The sequence below is a fragment of the Dromiciops gliroides genome, chromosome 2 (assembly GCF_019393635.1).
Source record: "Dromiciops gliroides isolate mDroGli1 chromosome 2, mDroGli1.pri, whole genome shotgun sequence".
NCBI lineage: Eukaryota > Metazoa > Chordata > Mammalia > Microbiotheria > Microbiotheriidae > Dromiciops > Dromiciops gliroides.
This window is the reverse complement of record NC_057862.1, coordinates 460,342,736-460,366,108: the sequence shown is the minus strand read 5'-3', so window position 1 is coordinate 460,366,108 and position 23,373 is coordinate 460,342,736. Positions and strand designations below refer to the sequence as shown.

Genomic DNA, 23,373 nt, shown 5'->3' with positions numbered 1-23,373 from the left:
ATAGAAGCATGGTGTCCTGGTTACTTGTTGACTGAAAAAAAAGCAGAGATGCTAACAGAGTTAAGTTGGCAGCAGCTGCAAGAAGGAAATATGGACCAGTTATTTTGTCAATAATTGCTTTATTAATTGGCATCATATTCTAAAGTGCATAGTAAAGACAAAAAGGGAATGCAATACATAAGGTAGGGGAAATTTGCTTGCAAACATTAGAAAGGACCTGAGAAATCTATGTCTTTTATGGAACAAATGCCAAGGAGGCAACACCTAAGCAGGACAGATGGTTTGAGTATGGCCTGGGTTGGTGCACCAGGCTATGGGCCTGCAGATATCGGAGGCATGCTAAAAGCTCCACCCAGGCAAAAGCCATGATATAGGAAGGATAGATGAAAGGGTTACACTTTGATAAGTAGGTGCTGCTGGTACTGTCAATTTTATTCCACTCAGTCATAAATGAGGCATGCCCCACAAGGTGGCCTTGCTTCCAAACCTGTTTAAACTGAGATAAAAAAGCTGCTTGTCTTCTTGAAATTCAAGCCAATGGAAGTGTTACTATTGTTACTCCTTGGTCAACATGGACATGTGCAAGGCCCAACTTAGGTGTAAAACCCTGTCATAGATTGTGAATTTTCTGTATTCTCTTCAGTGCCTTTTGCAGTAAAGATGGCCCCAAAGAAATGCAAGAATGATCCAGTTGAGCTCCTTGCAAGGACATGTGTCTTCTACATAGCTCCTTCGGGACAGAATTGGGTTGCATAGCTGGGGCCTGAGATGCAGTCATTAAGTATTAAGCTCCTACCATGTGCCTAGTGCCATAATAAGCACTGTACAAAGAGCATTTAGCTAAGACAGGCAGGAAGACAGGGCCAGGAGATTATCACTAGGCAACTGAAGCCCAAAACATGCACCAGGGAGGTTGACCTTACAAGAGAAAGAAAAGGGAAAATTTTGTCTATTAATTTTTATTCTCGATTAGAGGTAAAGTGCTCACTTAAGCGCAGGACTAACTCTAGGAACAAACATTGGGAAAGTCCTAAAATGGATCAGTAGAGTGCCAAGATTTCAGGGAAGTCAGAAATTGCAGTCCCTTCTTCAGGGAGCCAAGCCCAGCCTGGCTATGGCTGAGGGGAAAGGAAAGGAAAGGAAATAGGAAATCATCTTCCTAGATCAACCTTCGGATGTCCTCAAAGTTCAACAGGTTGTTGGCTGTTTCAGACCAAGCTGCATGTTGGGCACCATCCATCTCTGAAGCTAATTGGTTGTTGCTTTCCAGAGTGTGGTTTTCACCACCAATTAGTGCATCACAATCAGGACATTTACTCCTCTCCATTGCTCCCCCACAATTGCCAATCACATAGATATGGCCATTGGGGCATTTGAACCAGTGACCTTGGGGGTAGCCCAAAGCATTTACTATCTGTACTCGCTCTTGGTCTGAGATGCCTAAGCCACAGCAAGGAAGGATAGCATCCAGAACTTTCATTTTCTTCACCACCAGTTCCTCATTGCTTTTACTGAATTTAAAAGTGCCCTCTAGGATCTCTCGAAGGGTGGCTACCTCTTCAAGTACTGAATTGCTTATCCTTATCCCTGCCATTTTGCAGCGGATCAGGAGGTTCACCAAGTATGTTATCCTCTGTACTTCACTTTGGAGGTCTTCCAATTCCTGGCTGGTAAAACTCAGACGCTCCTTTGCTAGCCATTTATGGACTTGTTCCAGCCGAATCCTTACTCCAGCCCTTTCACTGACTTCTATCTTGCTCAGTGATTCCTGTATGCTGGCCAAGCGGTCATAGAAGCGGATTTGATTTTCAGCTAGACTCAAAGCTTTCACAGACAGATCAGATTGAGAGAGCTTTTCTTTTAGCATTAGAAAATCCTCAGGGAGTATTTTTTGGATAGTGATCTTTGCTTCTAGCAGGACCTGTAGCTCTTCTTGCCTGGTAGTGATTTCACCAGCTGAGCCTTGTATCTTCTCCTTGATTCGCTCAATCTCTTCCAGACGCCTTTTTATGCTAGTACCATACCTAAGGTTCCTGCGGATGGGAACCTGACAGACAGGACAGACTTTCAACTTGATGGCAACTTCTTCATCTTTTTGTTCATTCATGTAGCGGTCAAGAGCCTGTACCTCAAAGATGTGGCTACAATCCTCCAGTTGTACAAAGCGGGCATCAGGTTCATCCTCAAAGCCAAAGAAAATCTGGGTAACTTCATCTTGATGGCACACACGACACTTTTTAGGGCATGGTTCCCCACACAGGCCAATACAAGGATGATTACAAGCCAACAACTTGGTACAAGGCACATAGCATGGGGGCCGATCACATGGCTCACAGCAAAGTTTGGTGCACTGGTAGTGCTGGCAATGCCAAATACAAGGTTCCACACATGGGCTGCACAGCTCTCCACACTTCCTTTTACACTGGCTATGAACACAGCGATTCTGGCAGATCCTTTGACAGGGTGGACACTCACCAGTGCAAGGCTCCTGGCATTTATGTGAGCAGATGAGTAAGCGCTTACAGGGACGCTGGCAGCGTTCATGAAACCGCCCTTCATAACAGTCGTGGCAAGAGCCTGGGCAAGGGTGCCCACAGTCCAAGATCGTGCTACACTTGGTGGTACACTTGACAGGTAAGCCATATTGAAGATCTTCAACATTACCACATTTCACCTGCTGGTTATGTCCACACTTGAGAGTGACAGTGACCATCTCAGAACAAAGACGAACACACTCTTCCCCACAGGAGTGACTACATCTATGCCCACATAGCAGGAATTTGGGACAAGGCTCTTGGCAACAGAAGTCTGACTCTGGCATGTAACATGGGACCATTTGCTCGTGTCCACAACGCAGAATTGTTTTAGGGACCTTCACTTGGCAAGGGCCACAAGGCTGGAAGCAGACTGATGGACACCGATGTCCATCAGCGCAGAGGATCTTCTGACAGGGCTTCATACATTGGAACTCTTTGTGGTCAGAATCATAGGGATGGCAGGCTCTAGTACAGACGTGTCCACAACTCAGCCGGAACTCACAAGGGAGACTACATCCCCCTTCTGGCACCTGGTGAAAGTCAGTGGCTTTGGATACTAGTGTTTGTGTATCAGGGTGGTTCTGACAGCATAACATGAGTGCATTGCCAATCTGACCGTTTTCTCGAAGGGTGTGAAGGATCTTGCTCCACAGTGGGACTTTGGCTAGCATGCCCATATTCCCAATGCAGTACATTCCCTTTTTGGCTCTGGACAGAGCTACACAGATTCGGTTTTTGATCTTGAGGAACCCAACTTTCTCTTCTTTGTTGCTCCGCACAAGGGATAGCAGAATAATATCATTCTCTTCCCCTTGGTATTTGTCTACAACATGGACTTTCACACCTGCAAAAGTCTTGGCTGGCATGAGTTTGCGGAGGCAGAAGAGCTGTCCAGTATAGGTTGTAAGAATAGTGATCTGGGATGGCAGATACTCCTGACACAGGAAGTACTTGCACAGTTCTACCACAAAGCGAGCCTCATGTTGATTTTGGTGACTTTTCCCTTCTAGGATCTCTTGTTCAGGGAAGTCATGCTCTATGAAAAAGAGGTTGGAAGAGACCCCCTGTGAAAATAAAAAGAAAACCCTGTTAAAGATAAAACAGGCCATGCTATACAGAGTCTTATTTCTCCTTGAGTGCCTACGTGGTACAAAGAACAACTGGGCATTGCAAATAGGTGAACAAAATTCTGAGTCCTGGCCCTCCCTAAAGCCCGTAGTCATTTCTGATGTGACTTTCTTAATTCTGCCATGAATTGTCTACTCATTTCTAGGAAGAGGTTTTGTTTGTAAGTGACTTGCCCAGGGTCACACAGCTAGTAAGTATTAAGTGTCTGAGGCCGGATTTGAACTCAGGTCCTCCTGACTCCAGGGCCAGTGCTCTATTCCACTGCGCCACCTAGCTGCCCCGGAAGAGATTCTTTAAAAGTTCTCTGACTCCACTTTTATTCTACTCTTAGCTTTGATTGGGATGGGACCTTCTCATAATTATGTCTAATTAAGTTGATAGACCAGCTGGGTTACCAAAGGTTTAGGTATGCTTTCCACTCAATATATTTCTTGAAGAAGCTGGAAGAAGCTATATCACTCTCAACAACAATTAGTCCTCTTCCCTTATATGACTCCCTAAAGTATTTGTAATAATCATAGAAACATCTGTTTGAATAAACTCACCTTAATTTGTTCATACTTGAGAACAGAGGGATGATTCTCCAGATCTTGGTAAATGTGGGGTGTTAGTAGCCGTGCAATTTCAGGGCGCATGCGGTGCTGAAACAAATAGACATATAAGTTATTGAAACATGACATTCTTACAGCCTGAAAAGTGGGCACATGTCCCAGAGGCTAGGGTGGGTGCACAAATGCTAATTTTGGTGTTGGAGAAACTTGGGAGAAAAGTATACTGTACAATAAATAAGAGCCCCTGACTCCCAACTGGTTAAATCAGCCATGCCCAGCTCAAACCTTAGAAGAGAAATAAAACTGATCTGAGTCACATCCATATGCTTGGTATACCTTCATGTGAAATCAGTTTTGTTAGTGGCTAGATCCTAACACTTTTCACCTAGTAAATGAATAAAAAAGAAATAAATACAACTGTTAGCCAAGACCTACTGTTTCTCACCTGGTAATTCAGACGGACAAAGGGAAGGTTGACGTTTACTAGCCGTTCAAAGAGTGAGACCTCTAGATTGAAGTTCTTGGCTAGGTCATACACATTGGCACTCGGGCGCAACTGTAGGGAGTGGAGAAAAACATATAACATGCCAATATTTGGTTCAAAGCATATCCAAATTGACATATAATTAAGATAAATTGGTAGAATTAACTAAAGAGAAAAGGGCAAAATCAGATTTATGATTATATCAAATGCTCTAACAGTACTTTTCAGATTAGACTGTCAAGAGAATGATAATAAAAGGGAATTATAAAAAAGGTAGAGGTGCTAGGGGTCAATAGAGAAATTTCAGAGGGAAATGAAGCACATCACTATGCGTGGATTATGGGAACATGCAGGAAAATTTTTCCTTATTTGAAGTATTTTTTGTTGGCTATATAAAAGCAGGCCTGAATTTACCTGCTGGTGATCCCCAATGAGGATGAGATGCTGGCAGGCTTTGCTCAGTGTGGCAATGGTGTGGGCCTCTAGCACTTCTGCCGCTTCCTCTACTATAACAATTCGAGGTTCCACCTTCTGTAAGATCTGGCGGTACTTAGCAGCACCTCAGGTATAGGAAGAAAGAAGAAACTCCTTGGGTCTATACATGGGAACTGTCCTTTGTGCCTATCTAGACATCAAGCTAGGTGGATAGAGTCCCAGGCCTGGAATCAGGATGACTCATCTTCCTGAATTCAGATCTGGACTCAGACACTTGCTAGCTGTGTGACCCTGGGCGAGTCACTTCACCCTGTTTGTCTCAGTTTCTTCAACTGTAAAATGAGATGGAAGTGGCAAACCACTCTACTATCTTTGCCACAAAAACCCCAAATGGCATGACACGAAGAAGCAGACATGACTGAACAACAATGCACCAAGCACAAATCTTAGTTTATGATGGCACTGAATCTGGATTTTTACTTATCGGAGCTTCAAATAACAGGGTGAATAACTCACATTTTTTGAGACAAGCAAAACTCCAAGGCAGCCTGGTGACAGAGGCTAAATTTTAGCCTTTCTGGTTACTAGCATTTTGTAGATGAATTTGTTTCTGTCCTTCTGATTTGCTAACAGCTGTGCTCTAGAAATGGGCCCATCTACTTACCTGTAGTTGTCATGCCTACAATTTGGGCATCTTTGAGGATACAGAGATCCTCTTGTAGCTTCAGCTCCACCATTCTTTCTGCTGAGGCCTGGTAAAGTCGTTCATGGTTCAGGATCTTTCTTCGAATGTCTGCCTGGTACATCTGCAGCCACATTCTAGGGAAAGTGGATGAGAGGAAGCAATTTGCTGGTAGAATGGTTATGAAGCAGGTATATCCCTGCTTCAATCAACACATTTGTTGTGTCTACTTGGCTGTATATTGTTCTGACACTAAGAAATTCCTGACCAGAGAAAGCTTAATTTAATGGGAATACCTATGATAAACATATAACAAACAGATACATGTGAGGAGATGGAAAGGTCAAAGAACAGGATATTATGAGGTAAGCAAATTTGCTTAATGGCCAGAACATAAGATGACAAAATGATATTGTGGGTAACAGTAGTAGAATGTCAGTAGAAGTTAAGTGGGGATAGTTTTAAAGTCGACAATCAAGGATCTTAATTCAGGGGTCATCTGGGAACTACTGTAAGATTCTAAGATAATAAAAGGATCACAGTTACAGTTGAGAAAATGCTAAGAACAGATTGGAGTGAGGAGGGGCAAGTGAAAAGATGGAAAGATGGCCAGGACAGGGACTGGGGAAACAAAAAGGGCCAAGAAAAGTGTAGGAAACAAATCACTGGTGCTTCTAGATGGGGCAGAGTGAAGAGGATACCTATAGAGCTGCCATCGTGTATTCAGGTCCAGTTGCCACACATCCTCTATTTCCTTAGCTTCTGCTTCAGTCATTGCATTCAACTTTCGGAGCTCTACCTTCACTTTCTTCTTCATCTTCTTCTTCTGACTTCGTTGAGTCTATGTGTAAAAGCACCAACAAGGACCACTGAATTCATGGTCTTTCAGAATCACAGGCCTCAATATTTTTCAATAACAACACATTATCTGGTTTCTCCTTTCCCTCTCCTGCACATCATTTAAAAAAGTAAATATAGGTGTGTTAAAGTTGCCCTTCCCCCATCAAAAAAACAACAACACCCAAACAGAAAACAATTAAAGAAATGAAGGAAAGTGCTATAGTACTATGTACTAGGAGTAAAACCACCAGTAGTACTGTTTTCCAGCCTTGGATTTTCTTCATAGTAAGTATGTTTCTGCAACTGTGAATCCTTTCCTTTCCCACTCTTGGAAAGATCTGGATGCTAACTTAAAAAGAAATTTACCTCCCATTCTCCAGTTGCCTGCTCCTGCTCAGGTGCTACCTGGCCATAGTTGTCTAGTCTCATGGCCAGTAGCATTTTAGCCAGCTCTTGTACAGCTCCGTTATCTACTTTTTTCCTCTGTCGAGGTCTAACAACCTCTTCTTCTTCAATCACACGGTCTGCTTGGATCAGGTCAGCCTCTTCTGAAATCTCAATTAGCGCTTCCTCCTCCTCACCCTCCTCCTCTTCGCCCCCCTCCTGCCGAGCTGAAGAAAAAATCATGAAATGGTAGTGGGAAATTGAGAGAAAGACATTTCTGACAAAGGAAGATGACTAGGGAGTGAGGAAGAAAAGGAAGTCTAAAATTCTGAAATGTAGGTGCATGTTTATAAAGCCTTGATTGTACATTTATCAAGTAGTGGTTCTCTACTCTTTCCCATTTCATTTCCTAGCTTTGGAAATTGTGTTAATATTGGATTTGCCTCTTACCTGCATTATTCTCAGGTTCTTCAGTGAGGGGTGAAGACACACTTTGGGTGAAAGCATTAAAACCCAGGCCCAGCCACTCCAGGATCATTGACTGCTTCCAGCCCTTCCTTGAGTAAAGCCACTCAACATCCTGATAAAGGGAGACAGCAGTAATGAATAGTAATGAGCCCTTGACCAGCAGGAGGGAAAAGGTTCTCCATTTGAGGATTTCAAATAGTGCTTTCTCTCTGTCCTTAAATGACCATGAACAAAAGCTCATCTTTCTGGCTTGGGGGACCCATATTCTAGTTTATGGGGGGAGGAAGCAAGCCAGATATTTCAGTTTGGGATGACTTTGGCAGCTTACCGGCCCATCTGTCAGGCTGTTCCAGTGTTGGGGGGCAATGTATTTCTGCAGATGTCGTTCGTGTACAACTCCATTGGTGGTACACTCTAAATGCCGAGCCCCTTTGTGGATCTCCTGCTCTGACTGCTTCATTTCTGTCATGATCTGCTCAAGAAAGGAGATCTGCTGTGAAAATCAAAAACAGCGCTCCCTTTTCCCAGCCCCCCAAAACAAGTCTTTGAAAATAAGGAAATTGAGGCAGCAAGGCATAGTAGATAGCTAGCAAAACCTTGCTTTAAGTCTTGTTTCTGACACTTATTGGCCAGAAGACCTTGAGTAAGTCTGAACACTTGAACACCAAAGGCAACTCTTAACTCTGTATGTTTCAGAACAGCTGCCAGACCTGCACTGGTAGAGGGAGTTTCTTCACTGAGATTTCCTTATAGCAAGGAAATAACAGGTACATACCAGTAAAATTTTTGTTTTGTTTTGTTGAGGCAGTTGGGGTTAAGTGACTTGCCCAAGGTCACACAGCTAGTAAGTGTCAAGTGCCTGAGGCCGGATTTGAACTCAGGTCCTCCTGACTCCAGGGCCAGTGCTCTATCCACTGTGCCACCTAGCTGCCCTGAAATGCATGTATTTAAAACCCACAGGCTGTGTAGCCCACTTCACCCACTTCCCACCTTACCCAAGTTCAGAAACTAGCTCATTCAAAACCAAATTCTGATGTAACACACTTTGGGAAGATAGTTAAAAGAAAGAGAATTACAAGTTACTCTCAGCACTTAATTTTCCAAAGTGCTTTTATATCTGTTGTCTCATTTTATGTCTACCCTTCAACCTCTTAGGGTTTTTATTCCCCACATAGTCTTTTTTTTTTTTTTAAAGTGAGGCAGCTGGGGTTAAGTGACTTGCCCAAGATCACACAGCTAGTAAGTGTTAAGTGTCTGAGGCCAGATTTGAACTCGGGTCCTCCTGACTCCAGGGCCTGTGCTCTATCCACTGCACCACCTAGCTGCCGCCCCCACATAGTCTTAATTTGAAACATACACTCATGTAGGCCCTCCGAAGATGTACAGGGAGATTCCGTCGGAATTCTCGTTTGTTTCGCAGTTCTCTTAGTGTGAACTGCTTCAAGACTTCACTGTTGCTCCTTCCACCTACTCGAACAATGCTGGTCTTATGACATTTATATATTCCTGAGGAAAAAGAAGTGAACACAATGGGAAGTGGAGCAACAAAAAAATTCCTCTTGGATGAGTAGTACATTGGGTAGCTTTGGCTTGATGAGAATCCTGGCATTTTCTATACTGTCTTGAAGGGAAAGATTGGTATTTGTAGGTGTTAATAAGATGCTGTGACCTGTAAATGCTAATGTCAACACTGACTTTCTAATAGAGAACAAGTTATCTTGTAAAATTTACCTTCCAGAAATTGGTCCAGGGCATGATTGGTATAGCACACAACAAGGATGGGGAACTTCCGTGTGTTAATCTGCCATACCTGCTCATTAGTCAGAAGGGCTTGTACAATTTTCAGACCCACATAGGTTTTCCCTAAAAGATAAGCAAAAATACAAAGGTTAACATTTAAAAAATTATTTCTAGTGTGCTTAGAGTACTTATTCCTAATGGGGTGGGAGCCAAAGGAAAAGAGAACAACCAAAGAGGATATCAATTGTTTATAAAAAAAATCCTTTTGAAACTTTTACAAAGCATCTGGTGTTTTACTAGTGTGATAGTGAATATTTACTATGGGCATCTTTCCTGAAGTATAAAATGACAAAGCTTAATAAATCTGTAAACTAGTGTCCCTTGGTAAGAGATAGCTAATATTTGATTTATAACATCATATCTCATCACCTCTAACAATCTTTTCCAGCCCTATGTTTTTATTCTATCAGTTCCTGGGAATCAATTCTAGATGATCACTTATGGTTTGGGCATATGTTGGGAACCTGATTACCCCTCCTGCTCATCCCAATAGTTAATATAATAAAACTTGGGAAAAAAAATAAGAACTTTACCTGTCCCTGGAGGTCCCTGAATAATAGCCAATTCCTTAGTAAGAGCAAATTGTAAGGCTGCCATTTGTGACTCATCTAGCTTCAGGGCTTCCTTTGAGGGCCACTGGCTAGGGTCTAAAACGTTAACTCTTGGTCTCAGGTAGTCTGGAATGTTCCTTAGAGATGGTTTCCCCATTTCATTGGCTAAGCCATTATCTAGCAGGGGTGTGAAATCGTATCTGCCACCCATTAATAAGTAACTAGGCTCTCGCACATATGATTCACACTGGACAATGTTCTTTTGAAAGGGGACATCTTCTTCCTGAATCTCCTGTAGCCCTTCTAGCACATGTCTGTAAGCTTCAAAGTATGCAGTTGTTTCTACCATGAGGAAGGAATCCGAGGGCTGAACCTCTAATAGCTGCTGACTCTGTTCATTAAAGCAAAGCTGTACAATTCCATGGTAAAGTTCTTCATGGTCCCGGTTAGATACAGTTGCAAAAAGAAATGTCTCAAAATTATCCTTGGACATGCAGACCAAGGAACCATAGAGGAGGCGCTTGGAATTCTGCCAACGCACAAACTTTAATGGCTTTGTATCAAACTGTACCTTGTACACAATACCAGACGATGCACAAAGAGGTGTGATGATGCGTGTGTCAAAGTAGATTCGGATGTCATTGAATTTCTTCTTCCTCAAACCCTGGTCTTCAAAGCTCTGAAGCAGTTCCAAAATTCCTTCTCTCAGGGGTCTGACAAAATCTTCTCGTAGGAGTCGGAAGTGAGTGTCCAAATAGATGCTAGTGCTCTCGTATCTCCCGGAGATAATGTTTGGGCGAAGAAAGGGCTTTTCGTCCAGGTGTACCTCATTGTATGTAGGGTATATTGTCATTGTTCTGTAGTTATCCTCATGCTCTGCAGTTTGAGGTTTCACCAGAGTATAGGTGTCAACCTTTAGGGTCCCATCTCGCCTCTTCTCCTGCAAATGTTCAATGATGGTCTGAACCTTTTCCAGGTTTTTTTCTGTCTCTTCTCCAATATCAATTCCAGAAGCTCTCAAAGCATTGAGAGAAGCTGGCAAAATGGACATCAACATGGAGGTTTCTTGCACAGAGCTGGCTGGGAACACACTCACCAAGTCTTGGAGAAGTGAGAGGATGTTATTAATATGTTCTGGGTACTGGTGTCGAACAGCAGGGACAGACTCGGTTATCATTCCTGCAACGTAACTGGGTAGGCACACTTTGAGGAAATTGGAGTTCTTCAGAATGCCCAGAAGGTGCAAAACACTTTGTCGATCCATTTTAGAGCTGCATGCCTTCCTAAGTACTTGGCAGATGAGCTGAAGTAAGCCGGGTTTCATGAATGTATGATCTAGGAGATCCTTAAATCCAGAGTTAGCAGCAAGTGTGATGACCACCTCTGAAGGGTCTTTCTGAAGGAGACTTTCTAGGAACACAAAACCAATCCTCTTCACTTGCTGAGATGCTTCCCCAGTTTTTTGATGTGGACCCCGCCATTTCATGGGATCTTTTCGAAAATGGACATTTTCAGCAGGTTGATGCCTTCGGTCTCTCCCATCTTGGTTCCCATTTCTTCTTCTGGCTTCATTCTCTTGATCATTTCTTTGTCCTCTAGCTTCATCATCAGCCTGTCCACCCTGGTATCTCCTTCCCTGATGGGGATTCCTCCCCATGCCGCTAAACCTTTCTTCCCTTTGCCATCGAGGAACAGTGTTGTTGTTAGCTCTGGTGTCCCTTCTGGGTAGGTCTGTTCTTCCTCTTGGAACATTAACTGGTGGGTTATTTGCCCAATTTCTGGTTCTTTGTGGTAGTTCTCCATCCATGTGGCCTAAACACAAAGGATATTTTCAGTAAGCAAAAGGCCCCTGGAACAGAAAGCAAGGGGCAAGGCAGCCAACACAACTACAAAGAACAAGCTATTTTTATAGTAGTTTATTTAACTTGTTTTATTTTGATGGAGTATAGAGTAGTAAGAGAAATGAATAAAATACAGAAGCCCAGTTGGTAAATATTATAAACCAATACAGTCTAGCTGTCTGACCCTGGGCAAGTCACTTAACCCCAATTGCCTCACCAAAAACAAAACAAACAAAAAAACCAAATAAACCAATACGGTTCAGGGGGAAAATGGTATATAAAGCTGAGGAGGTTAGTTGCTGCTTAAATTTCAGAAGAGATCTGATTTGTTCATTTGTTCTGGTAACTATGTTGCTAACAGTTTTTAATTGGATGTTCCCTATTGATTTCAAGCAGAGGCTGATGACTACTTGTTGGGAATGTTAGAGGGAATTCCTAATCAGTTACAGTGTAGACCAAAGGATTCAGAGGTCCTTCCAAAGCCTATTTTTTTAAAATTAACGAAAGCCTATTTTTAAAGTTGCAGTCCTGCAACTTTAAAGCTGAAGTCCTGCAGTCCTTAAATTCTATAGCTATTTAATGGGCTGTAATGATATCAAGTGCAATAAACCGAAGAGAGAAATTTCTTGAACTTAGCTCAGAATTAATGAGAACTTTAAAAGGCAAGAAAAAGGCAGGGTTTATTAATAAGCTTACATTGTTGAGTTAGTGGAATGCTGGTTTGCAAATATAGAAGAAATCAAGAGATTCCAGGAGTTAAGCTCATGAAAACAGTACACACACATTGTATAGGTCTAAAAAAACTAATGTTGAAACACATGAAAAGCAGTTTTGGCATAATGGACTGAAACTAGAGCTGACATTCTTGAAATGGACTTTGACCCATGAAATCACCTAATCAATCCTCTGTTCTTTTTCATAAAACTGAGATATCAGAATCAATCCAAGTTAAGAGTAACTTGATGATTGTGCAAAGTAGCAATGAATTTTGTAATTAAAGGTACAAAATATTCTAAAACCAGAAAATGTGGCACACAAGTGAGTATAATAAGAACTTAACAATGCTGAATTATATGTCATACAAATGTACAAATCTTTATTCAAGAAAGTTTCTGAAGATTATAAGGAGATAAGTAACAGATAAATACTAAGTGCCTAAAAGAAATTTAAAAATGCTGCTATCAGGTAAGAATGCTTCCAGTTGGGGGATCAGGAATCAGGTGGGTTAGAGTGACCTTAAGGATACATAGGACAAATCCACAGGCAAAGATGTACAACCAAACTTTAAAGCTTTACCATTATTACTCTTTCACATTTCCTTTTCAAACTCGTGTCAGCAGAAACCATTCATCAAGAAAACTAACATTTCGAAATGATTTATGGTAGCTCAAAATTTCTTTGTGGCAATGTGGAAGTTTTATATTTTTCCTTATTCCCACAGTATTAATAGTTCATATTACCGCCTCCTGCCCCCCAAAAGCAACCACTGTTCTTCATTTATGCCACACCCAAAACTTCTGTGACATACTTGGGTAAAGTGGAAGTTTATTTTTAGGAAATTATAAGCAAGTGAAAAGGGCCACTGTACTTTTCATAATGAAACAACAGGTTTTCTGGGTATACATTTTTGTGTGTGAATAGGACAATACAATACAGTTATTTCAGCTCTTGACTCCTCCATTAGAGTTTCTGTTTCAATGAAATGTAGCATGTATTAATTCTCTTTGGAAAGGGAGGAGGAAGATTGTCAATTTTCAGGGCCATTGTGATGTTCCTATGGAACAAACTACTCTGTGTAGATATTCAATCTCTTAATATAGTTTTTGTATTAAAAGGAGAGGCCCTGCTTACCTCTATGATTGACATTAGAATGCCTTGGTGGGGAGTCTGGACCAGGTCTCCTGCCATCCATTTCAGAAAGTGTCTTCAGTTACCTGATGTTCAGTCAGCTTTTTGCTACAAAGAAATCAGTTTAAGTTAGCTCTCAGTACTGCTAAAGCACCAAGCAGCAAAGTCTTGACTCAACCAGCTCAATCCTTGTCTGAAGGCTTAAATTTATTTCATAAGAATAAAATCAAGAGAAACTTAGTTGCAATTATGGGGAGTTATTTGGACACCTCAAATGCTAGGTAACTAAAACGGTATTTGATTTCTAATCTAAAGACAAAGTGCGGTAGAATGGAAAAAACGGATTGCTTGCTTTGGAGTCAGGAAATAACCAATTCTTATTAGCTGTATGACCATGGGCAAGGTACTTAATCTCTGTTTCTTAATCTTAAATAGGACTGATGCTCTGCACTTCTCATCTCACAGGGATGTAGTCATAAAGTGCTTTGTAAATGTTTAAGTGCTATATAAAGAAGTTATAATTAAAGTATTTGAGCAGATCAAATTTTCTTTACTATTTCACTTGCAAAGATTCTCTTCAAAATTCTTATCTAAAACTTTTGCTGCATTTTGCTACATATGACCTTAACACCAAGTTATTATGCTTTATTCTTCTCACCTACAAAACAGGAATGTTGTTGTTTGCAGAGTAGGGCTATACATTCCTTTATCTGGCATCATGGAGTCATCACACCATTTTACATTCATATTCCTCACATCTTAAAATTGCTATATGTAGTAAGCAAATTTTCCTCAATGAAAAAAAGCCTTGTAAATATTATATGGGGCTACTAGTGGCTCAGTGGATAGAATGCAGGGCCTGGAGTCAGGAAGATCTGAGTTCAAATCCAGCCTCAGATACTTGCTAGCTGTATGACCCAGGGCAAGTCACTCAACCCTGTTTGCCTCAGTTTCCTCATCTGTAAAATGAGCTGGAGAAGAAAATGGCAATCCACTCCCATATCTTTGCCAAGAAAACCTCAAATGGGGTTATGATTGGACACGACTGAAAACGACTAAACAACAAAATATATAGTAAATTAGTATTTCAGAAATCAGAATTACTTGGCTCTTAGTCCTGAGATCTCCAAGGTACTATTTTTTTTTAAATTAGAAATTTATCACATCTTTCATCTGTCTGGTTATTATATGACAACCAGTATTGGAAGAGGAAGCTCTCTTAGGGTTAGTCCTAGGTTTAACAGAGCCTGATTCTGAAGCAGGTTTGACCATTAAATGTCCCTACTCAATAAACTCCAGTGACTCCCTATTTACCTCCAGGATCAACTATAAAATCCTGTTTGGCTTTTAAAATCCTTCAAAATTTGTCCCATTCCCACCTTTCCATCCTTTTTATATATTTTATTCCATCTTTCACTTACTTTACCAACCTGAGAGATCACTATCCTCCATCGGTTTTCCATTGGCTCTTTTCTCTAATTGGATGGCAACCCCCTCCCCCTCCAGCTCCTCAGCTCGAATCTCACCTTCAGCAGGAGGTTTTTTTCCCCCCTACAACAGCTAGGACCCTCCGGCAGGAATGATCTCCCATTTTCACAATAGATTTCCTCTTTGCATGTTACTTGCATGGGGGGAAGGGGGGGGGTTAAGCTCCTTGAAGGCAGAGGCTGTCAAGAACTTCGAATCCCCAGAGCCTAGCAGGGTCCGGGTATCATAAAGTGACAGCTTAATAAATGCTAGTTCATAACGGTATTGGGGTGTGTGTGTCTTACGTAGGAAAACCGCTTTTTGAATCTATGCCTTTTACTGATAGGTAGTTTAAAATTTTCATGGCTTGAAATTATGATATGGAGGAGGGGCACTCATCACAAAGAAGTCCGCTAGCCTGGGAATAACGTTTGGTGACTACTTCCTAGCCCAGATCTCTTCTACTCATCATCAAACCGGGCCTCATAATGCAAGCTATAGCCTCAGCTTTTGTTTTTGAGAGGAAAATTCTTCCTTCGTTTTGTTGAAAAATACGAATACAGAAACACAATCTACCCGAGAGGTGGAGGGAGACCAAACCTGAACATGGAAGAAAAGGGGGACGACAGAGAAGAGTACAAACAAACAAAAAAGGTGATTCTTAGGAGGGGGGGTGGGGGAGTGAAAGGTTTAGGTGTAAAGAGGGGGAAGGAAAGACACAGGAAGAATGAGGATTTATCCTAATCAATTCACCGATGAACAAGGTGATAAACGGGTGAGTTCTAGAGGAAAGACAGATAGGTGGGATAAGGTGTTTGAGGGGAGAACTGGGGGGAGGGGCAGTGAAAATTGCGGGATCCAGGGGATGGGGTAGCAGATACGTAGCTCGTGTAGCTAGAGAGGGGGATGTCATCTCCGGAGAGCAGTGATACAGAGGGTCGAAAGCTGAAATGGGGAGCCAGGCAGGGAGGGGGTCGAAGTGGGGGGGCGCTGGAGAAGGTGGGGGAAAGCAGGACGGCAATGATCGGCCGAGTGTTGGGATGCTGGGGGCCCATGAGGGATGCTGCGGATCCAGGGCGGGGGCAGGGAGAGGCGCCGACACTCACCGGGGCTCCAGGGGCTCCCTTCGCCACCGCCGCCTGCTCCGGGTCTGGCTCTGGCTCGGAATTGGGCCCAGGTCGGTGCGGCCCCGCCCGGCCCCGGCTCTACTTTCAGTTTCCTTTCCCCAACAGCCGGGGCAGGGCGGGCGGAGCGAGGGAGGGCCGGAGGGAGGAGCTGGAGCCGGGCGAGGATCCGGGGCCCGCGGCCTGGGCCCGCCTCCCTCCCCCCGAGGCGGAGGAAGCTCTCGGGGCCCGGCCGGGGCCCAGGAGGGCTAGGGCTGGGCGGCCGGGGCCCTGTCTCCCTGGCCCAGAGGGCAGCACTCGGTCCTGCCCCAAAGAGTGCGGCCCTGGGAGCGAGAGGACGGGAAGGAGGAAAGGAGCACCTACGGGCCCAGGCCCCAGGTCACTTCGGGGTTTGAAAAAGAGAAGCGAGAGCAACATGGCGGAGACTCCACTCCGGCCGGGCCTGAGAGAGGGTCAGGCTGGGGCGGGATCAGGCCTTAGCAACCGACATCAACCCTTAGCAACTGCTGCCGGACCTTTTATACCACCCTGTAGCTTCCTTCAACCAGGAGACTACATTTCCCAGAGAGCTATGCGGGGCCAGGATGTACGTAATGCGCAGGCTCCGGGGCATTTCTCCTTTATATAAGGAAGGTCCGCGGCCTCTCTTCCTCTTTTTCGTCTCCGCTTTCTTTGTGTGTGTTTTGCAGCGTTCTTCATCCGCAGCCATCGTGGTCCAGGAATGCCCCCCCTTGCTGGTGAGTTCTATCTTTCCCTTTATGTCTCTCTTCCAGGGTTCGACTACGCGTCTCGGGCCCCTTGCGGGCTCGGAGCCCACGTGCCCTTGGCTTAACCTCCAACTTTAACGCGCTTCGCTCTCCAAGCGAAAGCGAGCTCAGGCGGGCCCGAGCTCAGCTGCCTGGTGCTTGTAGCCGACAGGGCTAAGTGCTACAGTGAAGAGAAAGGCGGGGGTGAGCCCAAGCGCCTTTAGTGGTGGCTCGGACTTGGGATCCCCAAGATTAGGGTTCATTTTGTGGCTCTACTCCTCTGCACTCTTGGATTTGGATTCCTCTCCAAAGCCTGAGCCCTTTTGGGTCACTTTCTCAATATCCTTACTGTTTACTGTGTCATAGGATGTTTGACTAGCCCGAGGAATTCGAAAAGGGCTGCAAGCTTTGGCATTTTTTTTTTTAGTTGAAGTTAAAAAGTACAGGCTGGTGTAAATGATGACTTGACTTTTTTCCCCATCAGATCGACCTTGCTGATCTCTTTGAATTTTTGCCAGTTATGTTCTGATGCACCAGCCCAGGAAAGTCAGGCCATAACTGACCTGGGCTTGGGCAGGTTTGTGACCTTTTTGTTTTTATTTCACAGGACTCCTTCTAGAAGTAAGAGGGAGGCATGTTACGGGGTTTTGGAGACCTTGGTGTTTAGGCACCATGACCCCATGCTCGATTCTCTTCTGGTTTCATCAGGTAAGCAAGAATTTGGCCAAAGGTAACTTTTAGAGTTAGCACTTAGTTGTAAACCTGTATATGTAACTGATTTGAATTAAAGCCAAGGTTACTCTTTCATGTGAGGTTTCTTCCTTTTTGAAGAGGGCAAATGACATCGAGGGTGATGTCTTGACTTGCAATGGGTGACCGTGGGCTTTCTAAATTAAGGTTTTTCTCCTCTGTTTATCAGAAGAGAAAGTATTTAATGACTGAGCATTAGGTAGGAATCGAAACAAGATGGCCTAATTCACTACAAAAATCAATCTTGGAGGGAGAGATCCTCAAAAGTTTTGCCAGAACAGAAAATAATTGCTATTTACACTTATTCTAACTAAGCCCTATAAACTTAACCTGTGAGTCCACTGAGGCTAGGACTGGGTGGGGGCTGTTACTGATTTGGGTTTAAAGGGCTTTTAGGTAGCTGCTTTTGAAACACAATGGACCTGTGTTTTCAGAGCTATATTTCAAACCATAGATAAACTGCACAGGATAAAAAAAGCAAATTGTCGGTTAATAAACACTTAGGACTTAGAATGTGCCAGACACTGCCAGAGGTAGCTACTTGCTGGCCCTGGAGTCAAGACTTGTTTAGGGGGCAGCTAGGTGGCTCAGTGAATAAAGTACCAGCTCTGGATTCCAGAGAACCTGAGTTCAAATCCCACCCCAGACACTGACATTTATTAGCTGTGTGACCCTGGGCAAGTCACTTAACTCATTGCCCTGCAAAAAAAGTGTTTAAATCCAGCTTCAGATATTTTTGTTTTGTAATATGGGGCAAGCCACTTCTGTTTGCTTCACTTTCTCACCAGTAAAATGAGGATAATAGGGTGGTGAAAATCAAATGCAAGACAATTGTAAAGCCCTTGGCCCAGAGTAAGCACCCTTAGAAATTCCATTCTCCCTCCCCCCATTCCCACCTTTACTAGGAATACAAAGAAAAGTAAAGGTAGGTAGTCCCTGGGCCTGAGGAGCTAAGTCTAGTGGGGAGACAACACATGAAAATGAACTATCTAGGAAATAATCAACAGAAGGATTGCCCTAGAATTAAGAGGAATTGGGAAAGGCTTCTTGGCAGAAAGTGGGATTTTTATCTGGAACTTGAAGCTAAGGAAGGAAGCTTTGTAACTATAGGAAAAATGGGAGACAGTGAGGTGGTCAGTAAAAATGGGTGAATTGAGTTAAACTCCTTTGAGTATTTTCCCCCACCTTCAAGAGGATAAAATGAAAGAAAAATCTTAACCTAAACATGATGGTCATCACAGGTAATCAGAAACTAGTCACCTGTATTTCCTAGGCTGGTAGGAAAGCAAGACCCTGAGAGCTGTGCTGTCTTGAATCCATGTGAAGGTGTTTGGGAATGTGTTTGCTTCTTAACTTTGGTTTAATTAGTAGTTTCCAGGATGTCAGGTGATTTATCATAAAGCTCTTCAGTGTTTTACCCAGTATCATACTCAACAGTCTACCAAACTTGCTAGTAATAGTTTTGGAGGCAGATGGATGGTAACTTTTTTTTTTCTAGAGCTGTAGGTCCGTCCTGCTGCTGGTATATATGATGACTAAACTTTTTTCCCCATCAGATCGACTATGTTGATCCTGCTACTCTTTGCCAGTTTTTTCTGATATACCAGCTTAAAAAATGCTCCATGGTTAGTTGGGTGTCCAATATCAGACTAACTTCTCCATTTGAATTTGTATTTTCTCAGACTTGATGCCCATTCTGGCGATTTGATTTGGACCAGATTGTTGCATTTGCCTAACAGTCCCTGGGAGTATTGGTAAGTAAAGCCTACTTATCTGTAATAGTTGTATATTGGTGTTTCGTTATTAAGACAGGAAGGAATTTGCCAGAGCTACTAGGTGACTTTTATAAATCACCCTGTTAGGATTTTCCTTCCCTGAGATATCAGTCAACAAGCATGTATTAAGTACTTTATGCTAAGGTTTTAAGACTGGTGTGTATGATGACTAAACTTTTTTCCCCATCAGATCGACTATGTTGATCCTGCTACTCTTTGCCAGTTTTTTCTGATATACCAGCTTGAAAAATGCTCCATGGTTAGTTGGGTGTCCAATATCGGACTAACTTCTCCATTTGAATTTGTATTTTCTCAGACTTGATGCCCATTCTGGCGATTTGATTTGGACCAGATAGTTGCATTTGCCTAACAGTCCCTGGGAGTATTGGTAAGTAAAGCCTACTTATCTGTAATAGTTGTATGTTGGTGTTTCGTTATTAAGACAGGAAGGAGTTTGCCAGAGCTACTAGGTGACTTTTATAAATCACCCTGTTAGGAACAAGCATGTATTAAGTACTTTATGCTAAGGTTTTAAGACTGGTGTGTATGATGACTAAACTTTTTTCCCCATCAGATCGACCATGTTGATCCTAACTATTTGCCAGTTTTTTCTGACACACCAGCTTCCAGATACTTTTTATTATTAGTTTGTTAAGTAGCATTCTCACTCTTTTCTTTGGGACTTATATTTTGTAGGTTAGCTCTTTAAATGAGCAAAAGTTTAGGGTGTAAGTGATGTCTGACACCTTACAGACCAGAAGAATGATTGATGTTCAAAGTAGCCACTTTCATTAAAGGTAGGTGAATCTCCTGAATAACAGTGGTAGTGTTTGGGAGCTAAACTTGTGGGTGAAGGTATGACTTGACTGCCTTTTCACATTTCAAGATTGCTTGTTTTAAACATTCTCCAGATCTGTGGTACATGATGACTAAAACTTTTTTCCCCAGCTGATCGACAGTGCTGATCAGGAACATTTAAGCCAAAACTTGTCTGATTTCCATCAGATCCTGGAGTTGGTTATATGATTTCTGGTTGTCTAACCACTGCTGGCCCCCTCCCCTCAGTATATGTGTAAAAGTGTGAGAGATTGATGGCCATGATGCAGGAGCCTACTGAATGCTTTACATTAATAAAGCAGCATAATAAAAGTCAGCATATAACCAAAGAAAGATACAATTGTATTTGCATGGTTAAACACTCTTAACAAGGGATTGCTACTGTTTTTCTTTTTGTAGGTACTTAAGATTGGTGGATGACTAAGTGAAATGAAGAGAAATTTGGAGACCTGAAAAATCTGAGGTATGGCCTTAGATGAAGAGACAACCTTTGATTATGAATATGAAACATGGACCTGACTGTTCCAGCTGTTATTAACACAATAGTCTTGTTTTACATTTTGCAAAGAAATAAAAAATTTTAACTTTGAGCATCTGTGCCTTTCTATGTTTGTAGAAGAAATCTTTAAAAGGAAATGGGTAGGGGGGCAAGCTAGGTGGCACAGTGGATAGAGCACCGGCCCTGGAGTCAGGAGTACCTGGGTTCAAATCCGGCCTCAGACACTTAACACTTACTAGCTGTGTGACCCTGGGCAAGTCACTTAACCCCAATTGCCTCACTAAAAAAAAAACCCAAAACAAAAAAAAAGGAAATGGTAGTTAGGTGGTGAGGTGGATAGAGCTCTGACTCGAGTCAGGAGGACCCCAGTTCTCACTTGACACTAGTTCTGATCCTGGGCAAGTCACTTAACCCCTGTTGCCTCACAAAAAAAAAAAAAGGAAATGAGTAGCTTGGGTGGTGTTGTGTTTTTTTTTTTTTTTTTGTGGGGCAATGATGGTTAAATGACTTGCCCAGGCCAGATTTGACCCTCCTGACCTGAGGGTCTTCCTGAATCCAGGGCTGGTGCTTTTTCTACAGTGCCACCTAGCTGGGTAACCTGGGTTAAAGGGAGAACTGTGTCTCTGGGAATTTAGACATATTGATGACATGTGGTTACTTTGCGCTCAATGTTACTTTAGTCTTCTGACTCTGGGCCCTGGCAGTTCCCCATTCCCTGAACATATTATTGCTCCTGGTTTGCTCTGCTCATTTTAATTTGCTCTTAATGGTATGGGTATTCCATAGGATTCTTCTGTGCTATGTTCTCTCCCATCTTCCTCCAGGGCTTAAAGTTACTGCTTCAGACATCCAGTTCAGTTCTGAATTCATCTATTTAACCTTTTTTTCAACTCTAGTAGTATCTGTCTACTGCATTGCCTGTGGCTCTCAAAGTACCAAAAAGCTTATTTTTCCTGTCCCTTCTTTAAACTTGGCTTTTTGGTCCATTCATTCAGTCACCCAGGTTCTTAATCTTGGAATCTGACTTGTCCCTTCACCCATTCTGTGTTCAATCCAATTGTCAAGTCTTAATTCTATTCTCTCCCCCAAATAACTGGGTTATTAAAACAACTGACCTCTTTTTTGTGTGTGTGAGCCAATTGGGGTTAAGTGACTTGTCCAGGGTCAATATAACTAGTAAGTGTCTCAGGCCAGATTTGACCTCAGGGCTGGTGCTTTATTGTGCCACCTAACTGCCTCTTTTTTTTTTTTGCAGGGCAATGGGGGTTAAGTGACTTGCCCAGGGTCACACAGCTAGTGTCAAGCGTCTGAGGTCAGATTTGAACTCAGGTCCTCCTGAATCCAGGGCCGGGTGCTTTATCTGCCTCCTGCTTTTAACCAAAATGGACTGCTAGTGTTTCTTATTCATTTGTTATGTGTAAAATCTTTGTAATCCCAGTCCTTGCTACAGTTGCTCATAGGAGCCCCCCCCCCCCTTTTTGTGTGTGTGTGTGTGTGTGGAAATCGAGGGTTAAGTGACGACCAGGGTCACACAGCTAGTGTCAAGTGTTTGAGACCAGATTTGAACTCAGGTACTCCTGAATCCAAGGCCAATGCTTTATCCACTATGCCACCTAGCTGTCCCCTGACTATATTTGTTAAAAAGGATTCTTCCCCCTGGCCTTGTGGAGAAAGGAAGTGGGAGGTAGATAAACACTTGTTAATTGAAAAAAAATATGGTTCTCTTTGATTCATATTGTTGGATTCCTTTGCTATTCAGTCTTACTGGGACTATCCCAGGTCAGGACCCCTTTGGAGAGCTGGTGGAAGCCCTTCTCAATCATGAAGGGATCATGAAGGAAACCAATTATATTAAAAGACAATTTTTAAAAATGACCTTGCCTCAGGTCACACAGATTGTGGGCCTTAGTTTCCTCTAGTAAAATAAAAGGATTGAATTAAACTATCTCTAAGGCCCCTTCTTGGAGGCTTCCCTTTTAAATTCTTTTGTTGTTGGGCAATGAGGTTTAAGTGACTTGCCCAGGGTCACACAGCTACTAAGAGTCAAGTGTCTGAGGCCACAGTTGAACTCAGGCCTTCCTGAATCCAGGGCCAGTGCTTCAGCCACTGTACCACCTAGCTGCTACCTCCCTTTTAATTCCGTGGCTGTATCTTAGCAACTAAGCCCTCTACACACAGGAATGAATGTTTGAGTTGAATGAAGACAAACACATTATTGGCACACATGGCAATGACCTTTTGTTGCATTGTTCTATAGGGGGATAGGGGATATATATGTAATAAAGGGAGTGCCTGAATATTCGCTAATGTGCTCAACCTACATTGCCGAGATGGGACTCTTGGCAGCCCTTTTGTCTTCAGCCTCATCGAAGCAATCGGCTGAGGTTCTAGTCTTTTCTCTGAGTCAGCACCGAGATAAAGGCTGCCTTTATCTTTGGGGACTGGGGGCCCAGCCAGATCAGTTACTGCTAATGTTCCCTGAGCTGGCATCAGGAGAAGTGAAAGACTAGAGAAAGGATTATGGACTACTCCCTTCCCCTCCCCCACCAATCTCTTCCACCTATCTCTGCAGTAGTTCCCTGCCTATCATCAATCCTCTTCCTGATAGCATTAGCTCAATTAATAA

At 42.9% G+C, this 23,373-nt stretch overlaps 1 protein-coding gene, 1 long non-coding RNA gene and 5 other non-coding genes across 7 annotated transcripts; 6 read left to right on the top strand and 1 right to left on the bottom strand.

Annotated features, from left to right (window-relative positions):
- Positions 1–99: 99 nt before the first annotated feature.
- On the bottom strand, positions 100–16,261 carry ZNFX1 (zinc finger NFX1-type containing 1). Its single transcript, XM_043988189.1, has 14 exons — positions 16,123–16,261; positions 13,553–13,657; positions 9,843–11,672; positions 9,241–9,372; positions 8,867–9,015; positions 7,838–7,981; positions 7,492–7,621; positions 7,024–7,268; positions 6,519–6,658; positions 5,800–5,954; positions 5,115–5,260; positions 4,662–4,772; positions 4,211–4,306; positions 100–3,601 (listed from the first exon to the last, which is right to left on the bottom strand). Exons 2-14 carry the CDS (start codon positions 13,611–13,613, stop codon positions 1,160–1,162), a joined length of 5,781 nt encoding a protein of 1,926 aa, XP_043844124.1. The 5' UTR covers positions 13,614–13,657; positions 16,123–16,261; the 3' UTR covers positions 100–1,159.
- Positions 15,453–20,839, top strand: LOC122743324. The gene is made up of 7 exons (XR_006354988.1): positions 15,453–15,670; positions 16,675–16,877; positions 17,494–17,594; positions 19,319–19,390; positions 19,728–19,799; positions 20,108–20,208; positions 20,648–20,839. It is a non-coding gene; the product is annotated as an uncharacterized LOC122743324 (long non-coding RNA).
- LOC122745107 lies at positions 17,333–17,424 on the top strand. The gene has a single exon (XR_006355396.1). It is a non-coding gene; the product is annotated as a small nucleolar SNORD12/SNORD106 (small nucleolar RNA).
- LOC122745106 lies at positions 19,155–19,244 on the top strand. Its single transcript, XR_006355395.1, has one exon. It is a non-coding gene; the product is annotated as a small nucleolar SNORD12/SNORD106 (small nucleolar RNA).
- Positions 19,564–19,653, top strand: LOC122745109. The gene has a single exon (XR_006355398.1). It is a non-coding gene; the product is annotated as a small nucleolar SNORD12/SNORD106 (small nucleolar RNA).
- LOC122745108 lies at positions 19,948–20,035 on the top strand. Its single transcript, XR_006355397.1, has one exon. It is a non-coding gene; the product is annotated as a small nucleolar SNORD12/SNORD106 (small nucleolar RNA).
- LOC122745110 lies at positions 20,324–20,417 on the top strand. The gene has a single exon (XR_006355399.1). It is a non-coding gene; the product is annotated as a small nucleolar SNORD12/SNORD106 (small nucleolar RNA).
- Positions 20,840–23,373: the final 2,534 nt, after the last annotated feature.

What these genes read in the sequence shown, in the direction of transcription:
- ZNFX1 (XM_043988189.1), bottom strand. Translation starts at nt 13,613, where the DNA reads ATGGATGGCAGGAGACCTGGTCCAGACTCCCCACCAAGGCATTCTAAT. An exon ending in ACACGATGGCAGCTCTATAG is followed by an intron (nt 5,955 to 6,518) that starts GTATCCTCTTCA and finishes CACTTTCCCTAG; the next exon opens with AATGTGGCTGCAGATGTACC. An exon ending in TGTAGGCATGACAACTACAG is followed by an intron (nt 5,261 to 5,799) that starts GTAAGTAGATGG and finishes CCTATACCTGAG; the next exon opens with GTGCTGCTAAGTACCGCCAG.